General features: G+C 43.0%; 1 protein-coding gene across 3 annotated transcripts; it reads right to left on the reverse strand.

The window, feature by feature from the left end:
- Positions 1–405: 405 nt before the first annotated feature.
- Positions 406–8292, reverse strand: LOC110522485 (uncharacterized). 3 transcript variants are annotated; one of them, XM_090233114.1, is made up of 6 exons: positions 8065–8222; positions 7469–7798; positions 7071–7121; positions 3640–3696; positions 1199–1327; positions 406–872 (listed from the first exon to the last, which is right to left on the reverse strand). In XM_090233114.1, exons 1-6 carry the CDS (start codon positions 8123–8125, stop codon positions 832–834), a joined length of 669 nt encoding a protein of 222 aa, XP_090089240.1. In that variant the 5' UTR covers positions 8126–8222; the 3' UTR covers positions 406–831. The 3 variants fall into 3 exon arrangements, with proteins under 3 accessions (XP_090089240.1, XP_090089241.1, XP_090089242.1); XM_090233115.1 differs by lacking the exon at positions 7071–7121 and having other exon boundaries at positions 8065–8292; XM_090233116.1 differs by lacking the exons at positions 3640–3696; positions 7071–7121.
- Between the last annotated feature and the right edge of the window lie 252 nt (positions 8293–8544).

Here is an 8544-nt window from a genome sequence, read left to right on the forward strand (position 1 = left end):
CTTCACTCACGCCGCCAAACTTACCCTAGTAAAACTGACTATCCTACCGATCCTCGACTTCAGCTTCCAATACTCTACTCAGACTCCATCCAGTTTGCTATCACAGTGCCATTCGTTTTGTTACCAAAGCCCCTTATACCACCCACCACTGCAACCTGTATGCTCTAGTCGGCTGGCCCTCGCAACATATTTGTCTCCAGACCCACTGGTGGCTATGGTAAGCTAGGCCTTCTACTGCTTCAAATTCTTTATTTTGCCACAGAAATTCTGAGTAGGCCTACAGAAAACCTCTGACGGTACTGTTTCTAAGAGGACAGACAAAACTGTAAATTAAATAAGGTCAATGCATTCATGCTTTACCTTACATTGTGGAAGGGTAGCCTGAAAAACAACTGTAACTGAAGATTTTGAAGTACTGTATTAATAATTAATTTATTTAAACATTTTCAGGAATGTATTTACATTTCAGAAGAAGCATTGTGCTCATTTAAGTCTGCTTAGGACACAAATGATTAATTAAACAAAACCAAGGAATTTATTTGTGCTGACTTCATCCCCAATGGACAGAAAAAAAAACGAACATTATCGTAAACATCAACCAAGGTTTGCTGATATCTGAATCCCTAATGCACCACCAAAAAAAGTATTAAAATGATACACAAAATAAATAGGAACACAACTATGAATTAATACATCTTCCACACTATGCATTAAAATAGATGAACATCAGCTTTAAAAACATTTATACTGTCCTCTGTTACTAAATCAATAAAGCTACAGACAGTTTGAAAGTCTTAGTCCAGCACAGGGAGAAGAGTGAGGAACAGGGGGTCATTCCTCCAGGACATGAATCTCAATACCAGAGGCTTCTTCTATACAGAGAACAAAACAACACATCAGACAACATGTCTCACCATTCATTCTATAGCAGATCATAAAGATGAACTAGTTAATAGGGGATTAGATGGACAAGATGACTACGTCAAAGGACTATTTATGACCTGATTCCATTTCAGTTCACACGTCTGAAGATCAGAATATGTGAATGTAATGTGTTGTTTGCTCCATGTGTTCTATGGATTGATGGAACCATTCATAATGTTTAGGTCTATTACAGTCCTTTCAGATCTGTGAACTCTGATGTTGTGGGAGGAGTTAGGAACCTAAATGGAACTGGACCAATGCCTGTGACTCTCACCTGCTTGTGGGGGCAGAGCTTTGGGTGGGCGGTTCCTCCTTGTGTGAATAGTGACTATGGCAGCCATGATGGTCAGTGTCACAAAGTGCATGATGTGACTGATGGGCAACTTAACAGCATTACTGGTACCTAGGCAATGAGACAGACAGTGATTAAACACAGTCAATCATTTAGATTGATTTAAATGAAAGTAAAGTTTGTATCACACAACGATCAATAGAGGATGCTGAGGACCAATATCCATCAGCCAAACACCTCTACAACTTCACCTCTGTCTGAACACCAACGATCTAGCTGAGTGTTTTAATTTGTGTGTAATGGATTATGATTGTTCACACCATCCACTAAATAATTGAAAGGTTATATAACACCTTAAACCTGGAGTATCGGTATTTGGCTTCACAGAGAAGCAGAAATTCATACAGGAAGAGAGATGTGTGAACGGCACAACAACCATGTTATAAAATGTCAAATCAAAGGTGTAGACCTTACAGTGAAATGCAAACTTACAAGCTCTAACCAATAGTGCAAGAAAGGTGTTAGGTGAACAATAGGTCAGTAAAGAAATAAACAGTAAAAAGACAGGCTATATACAGTAGCGAGGCTATAAAAGAATTGAGGCTACATACAGACATTGGTTAGTCAAGCTGATTGAGGTAGTATGTGCATGTAGATATGGTTAAAGTGACTATGCATGTATGATGAACAGAGAGTAGCAGCAGCATAAAAGAGGGGTTGGGGGTGGTGGCGGGACACAATGCAGATAGCCCGGTTAGCCAATGTGCGGGAGCACTGGTTGGTCGGCCCAATTGAGGTAGTATGTACATGAATGTATTGTTAAAGTGACTATGCAGGTTGCCTTTGTGTTCTTGGGCACAGGGAATATGGTGGTCTGCTTGAAACATGTTGGTATTACAGACTCAATCAGGGACATGTTGAAAATGTCAGTGAAGACACCTGCAGTTGGTCAGCACATGCCCGGAGCACACGTCCTGGTAATCCGTCTAGCCCCACAGCCTTAAGAATGTTGACCTGTTTAAAGGTCTTACTCACATCGCCTATGGAGAGCGTGATCACATAGTCGTCCGGAACAGCTGATGCTCTCATGCATGCCTCAATGTTGTTTGCCTCGAAGCGAGCATCGAAGTGATTTAGCTCGTCTGGTAGGCTCGTGTCACTCGGCAGCTCGCAGCTGTGCTTCCCTTTGTAGTCTGTAATAGTTTGCAAGCACTGCCACATCCGACGAGCATCGGAGCCGGTGAGGTACGATTCAATCTTAGTGTCATGTTGTGTCTTGTTTCTGTCCTTTCCTTTCACCCTGTCTCCCTCTGCTGGTCGTACTAGGTTACCGTTTCTGTCCCTCTTTCCCCCAGCTGTTCCTTGTCTTCTCTGACTACCTCATTCACCCCTTTTCCCACCTGTTCCCTTTTTCCCTCTGATTAGGTCCCTATATCTCTCTCTGTTTCTGCTCCTGTCTTTGTCGGATTCTTGTTTGTGTTTTTCATGCCTGAACCAGACTATCGTCATGTTTGCTGCAACCTTGTCCTGTCCTGTCGGAATCTGCCGGTCCATCTGAGCCTACCTATGTTTTGTCATTAAAGAAGCTCTGTTTACGTTAATTCGCTTTTGGGTCCTCATTCACGCACCGTAACACTTAGCCCTGTATTGATGCTTTGCCTGTTTGATGGTTGTTCAGAGGGCATAGCAGGATTTCTTATAAGCGTCCGGGTTAGAGTCCCGTTCCTTGACAGCGGCAGCTCTACCCTTTAGCTCAGTGCGAATGTTGCCTGTAATCCATGGCTTCTGGTTGGGGGATGTATGTACAGTCACTGTGGGTATGACGTCCTCAATGGACTTATTGATAAAGCCAGTGACTGATGTGGTGTACCCCTCAATGCCATCGGAAGAAACCCGGAGCATGTTCCAGTCTGTGATAGCAAAACAGTCCTGTAGTTTGGCATCTGCTTCATCTGACCACTTTTTTATTGATCGAGTCACTGGTGCTTCCTGCTTTAATTTTTGCTTGCAAGCAGGAATCAGGAGGATATAGTTATGGTCAAATTTACCATATGGAGGGCGAGGGAGAGCTTTGTATGCGTCTCTATGTGTGGAGTAAAGGTAATCTAGATTTGTTTCCCCCCTCTGGTTGCATATTCTGCATAAATTTGGTAGAACTTATTTAAGTTTCTCTGCATTAAAGTCTCCGGCAACTAGGAGCGCCGCCTCTGGGTGAGTGGTTTCCTGTTTGCTTATTAACTTATACAGCTGACTGAGTGCGGTTTTAGTTTCTTCCGGCGCCATTTTACATTAAAGTTTAGTTTCATGTACAAATGCATGCTTTGTGTATTGACCAAGGTAGTACATCTGTCTTTGACCCCATGTTGTACTACTCATACTATCTACAATACAACTTAGAATGGAAAAAGTATTAAATACAATACCAGCAGAAGATGGGGAGGTGGCTGAAAAGGCTGGTCTTGCAGTAGAGGCTGTACTTCCTGGATAGTAGTGTAGTGGACAGACATATTTGTATAGTGTATATACAGTATATTATATACACATCACATGCAACTTGTAATTAGACTTCGAAATTAGCGAGAGAGTCTCACCACAGCAGTTCAGGAACAAAAAAAGAGAAAGAACAGTGAATCTTAGACCTTTTTATAAGCATCTGAGTTGTTTGGATTCAAAATCTGTGTTGGTGACCAATGACATTAATGTAACGTTAACCTCCAATCAGATATCAGACCTACAGGACGTAACTTCTGCTCCCCAGAGGTGAGACAATGTGGGTTGCTGAGATCAACACAGAGAATGCTGAATTCCTAAGACAACACAGAATGATTTCTTGCATTCAAGTGTCACTTTGGGGACTGGGTTGCCCTACAGCAGTGGAAAACAAACAGGGTGACCACTTGTCAATGGTGAACAAGGGTGACATCAAATCAAATTTTATTGGTCACATACACATGGTTAGCAGATGTTAACACGAGTGTAGCGAAATGCTTGTGCTTCTAGTTCTGACCATGCAGTAATATCTAAGAAGTAATATAACAATTTCACAACAACTACCTTAGACACACAAGTGTAAAGAAATGAATAAGAATATGTACATATAAATATATGGATGAGCGATGGCTGAACAGCACAGGCAAGATGCAGTAGATGGTATAGAGTACAATACATACATATGAGATGAGTAATGTAGGGTATGCAAACATGATTTAAAGTGGCTAGTGATACATTAATTACATCCTATTTTTTATTATTAAAGTGGCTAGAGATTTGAGTCAGTATGTTGACAGCAGCCACTCAATGTTAGTGATGGCTGTTTAACAGTCTGATGGTCTTGAGATAGAAGCTGTTTTTCAGTCTCTCGGTCCCAGCTTTAATGCACCTGTACTGACCTCGCCTTCTGAATGAAAGCGGGGTGAACAGGCAGTGGCTCGGGTGGTTGTTTTTCTTGATGATCTTTTTGCCTTCCTTTGACATTGGTTGATTTAGGTGTCTTGGAGGGCAGGTAGTTTGCCTCCAGTGATGCGTTGTGCAGACCTCACTAACCTCTGGAGAGCCCTGCGGTTGTGGGTAAGAGCTGTTACCATACCAGGCGGTGATACAGCCCGACAGGATGCTCTTGATTGTGCATCTGTAAAGGTTTGAGTGTTTTTGGTGACAAGCCACATTTCTTCAGCCTCCTGAGGTTGAAGAGGCGCTGTTGCGCTTTCTTCACCATGCTGTCTGTGTGGGTGGACCATTTCAGTTTGTGTACGCCGAGGAACTTAAAACTTTCCACCTTCTCCACTACTGTCTCGTCATTATGGATGGGGGGGTGCTCCCTCATGAAGTCCACGATCATCTCCTTTGTTTAGTTGAGCGTGAGGTTGTTTTCCTGACACCACACTCCGAGAGCCCTCTCCTCCTCCCTGTAGGCTGTCTCGTCGTTGTTGGTAATCAAGCTGTAATGTAATCTGCAAACTTGATGATTGAGTTGGAGTCGTGCTTGGCCACGCAGTCATGGGGGAACAGGGAGTACAGGAGAGCTGTAGCCGATGAACAGCATTCTTACATAGGTATTCCTCTTGGGCAGTGTGCAGTGTGATTGCGTCGTCTGTGAACCTATTGGGGCGGTAAGCAAATTGGAGTGGGTATAGGTTGTCAGGTAGGGTGGAGGTGATATGGTCCTTGACTAGTCTCTCAAAGCACTTCATGATGACGGAACGATAGTCGTTTAGCTCAGTTGCCTTAGCTTTCTTAGGAAGAGGAAAAATGCCCTCCTGAAGCATGTGGGAACAGCAGACTGGGATAGGGATTGATTGAATATATCCGTAAACACACCAGCCAGCTGGTCTGCGCATGCTCTGAGGACGCGGCTAGGGATGCCGTCTGGGCCGGCAGCATTGCGAGGGTTAACACGTTTAAATGTTTTACTCACGTTGGCTGCGTGAGGATTGTCCGCAGGTTTTGGTAGCGGGCCGTGTTGGTGGCACTGTATTGTCCTCAAAGCGAGCAAATAAGTTATTTAGTTTGTCTGGGAGCAAGACATCGGGGTCCGCGACAGGGCTGGTTTTCTTTTTGTAGTCCGTGATTGACTGTAGACCCTGCCACAATCCTCTCGTGTCTGAGTCGTTGAATTGCGACTCTGCTTTGTCTATATACTATATATTAGCTTGTTTGATTGTTTCCTGTCGCCTTGCCCTTATTAAAAGCAGTGGTTCGAGATTTCAGTTTTGCACGAATGCTGCCATAAATCCACGGTTTCTGGTTTGGGACGGTTTTAATAGTCGCTGTTGGTACAACAACACCGATGCACTTGCTAATAATCTCGCTCACCGAATCAGCATATACATCAATGTTGTTGTTCGACGCTCTCCGGTACATATCCCAGTCCACGTGATCGAAGCATTCTTGAAGCGTGGAATCTGATTGGTCGGACCAGCATTGAACAGACCTGCGCATGGGCGTTTCCTGTTTTAGTTTCTGTCTATAGGCTGGGAGCAACAAAATGAACTGTGATTATAATCAAAGAGAATTCTCTTGGTAGTTAATGCGGTCAGCATTTGATTGTAAGGAATTCTAGGTCAGTTGAACAAAAGGACTTGGGTTCCTGTATGTTGTTATGATCACACCACGACTCGTTAATCATAAGTCAAACACCCAAGCCCATCTTCTTACCAGAGAGATGATGTATGTTTCTGTCAGCGCGATGCATGAAGAAACCAGGTGGCTGTACCGACTCTAACGTATCGCGAGTGAGCCATGTTTCCTGGAAACAGAGAATGTTGCAATCTGTGATATCTCTCTGGAAGGCAACACTTGCTCGGATTTCGTCTACCTTGTTGTCAGGAGACTGGACGTTGGCGAGTAGTATACTCGGGAGCGGTGGGCGTTGTGCCCGTCTACGGAGCCTGGTCGTAATATTGGTATGTTGACGTTGCTCTTATATCCAATAGTTCCTCCAGGCTGTATGTAATGAGACAGAGATGGCCGCCTCGCGTCGCGTTCTTAGGAAACATCACAGTACAGAATGGATCCACATCTACTGACTCTGTGTTGGCTGTAGAGTTTTCTCGACGCAATCTGTTAAATCTTTCTCTACTCCAATCTCTAGAGCACTAGACATGAAGTTCTTCCTGTGAACATGTTTGGGCTTGTTTTTAAATTACCAGTCTAACACTAAATTGGTGGTTGTCTTGACAGTTTTTTTAGAGAAGTTACATCAGAACTGTCTGAAAAACATCAAATGCATCTTTCTCGACCCAGTCTCAAACCCTGACACAGCATGGGAGAACACAATACCCAGTTCTATGTATCCAGTCGACAGATAAAACATCTTACTACATCTCCACACATCATACAGATGGGAGTATTTTACCTGGGAGAGTAGAGATGACATCATCACTATCAGTGGTCTTTTCAGCAATATCTAATTCAGTAGGAGATGAACATCCTCTTTTAGTTAATTTAAAGAACCCATCATCAATCATCACCATCATCATCATCAGACACAGCAGTAGATTTCAAATCAAATTCATCATATATCACTAATCACTAATACCAGGAAAATGAATCAGGTTTGATATTCAACTTTAAAATCATCAGATCTTCTTATTCAGATTATAGGAGCATTTGCATAGACTTCAGATCTGTCACTGGTGTGGTAGAGGAGACTGAGAAAGAGAAAAGGGTATACAGTACTTGTTGGCATATGATTATTAACACCACACTTGTACACAGTGACATGCACACTCTGATTTAAACAGTAATACTCACTAGTTAGAACAGACAGATGAACAGGAGCATCACCTCCATGTTGTGGTCCTGTCTCTGTAAGGAACTGTCGACAGATGTAGAGTCCAACATCCTCAGCTCTGACATCACTAACATGTAGAGAACAGTTAGACCCCACACTCAGTCTGTCTGCTCTCTCTGTCTGGTCAACTTTGATCTTCCCCAATGTGACCTCTTGAATAGTACGAGTAGATAGAGCTCTGTTATAGAGCCATGTAGTAGAGGAGCAGTCTGGATAAACCACATTGTTACACGGCAGACTGACATCATCTCCCACTCTGGAGAACATAGAGAGAGTTTCTCCACTGACACCTGGAAGGAGTATGACATCAGATAAGTATTAACTGGTAATACAGAAGACATTATATTTCATAGGTTTTCTTATTGATATTCTTCAGTGTGAATAATAGTGTAATATACTGTCTATTATATAATAGTGAAGATAAGAGTAAACAAATACACAACAGAAATGTCATCATAATATTTGTCAAATGTAAACTGAACTACTTTGGCCGTGTGAAATAAATGTGTTCTATGATCTCTAATGACATATTCTTACTCTCTCTCCTCTGTCTTACCTGTTAGCAGGTACAAAACGGTCACAAGCAATCCCAAAAATGATTGAGGGATGTCAGCCATGATCCTCTCTCTCTCTCTCTCTCTCTCTCTCTCTCTCTCTCTCTCTCTCTGTGTCTCTGTCTCTGTCTCTCTGTCTCTGTCTCTCTGTCTCTCTCTCTCTGTCTCTCTCTCTCTCTCTGTCTCTCTCTGTCTCTGTGTGTGTGTTTCTCTGTCTCTATCTTCTGTCAGAGTGTATCAGCACTATGAGTTTCTCACCATACAGCAGCATCTCTATTCACCATTATAGAATCACTTCCTCAAAGTGGTCATGGTTTTTCTCTAGTTTCTGACACAATTGAGTTCAGTCACATGCCCATTCATCAGATGGACACACTCCCTCTCCCAGACCCCCACATGCATGTGTGTTTAGGCACACACACACCTCACTCCCCTTCTTGGCTTCCATGGCAACCCCCATGGGAACCTTTTCCCAATATAAT

The sequence above is a fragment of the Oncorhynchus mykiss genome, chromosome 4 (assembly GCF_057628025.1).
Source record: "Oncorhynchus mykiss isolate SJ-2025 chromosome 4, ASM5762802v1, whole genome shotgun sequence".
NCBI lineage: Eukaryota > Metazoa > Chordata > Actinopteri > Salmoniformes > Salmonidae > Oncorhynchus > Oncorhynchus mykiss.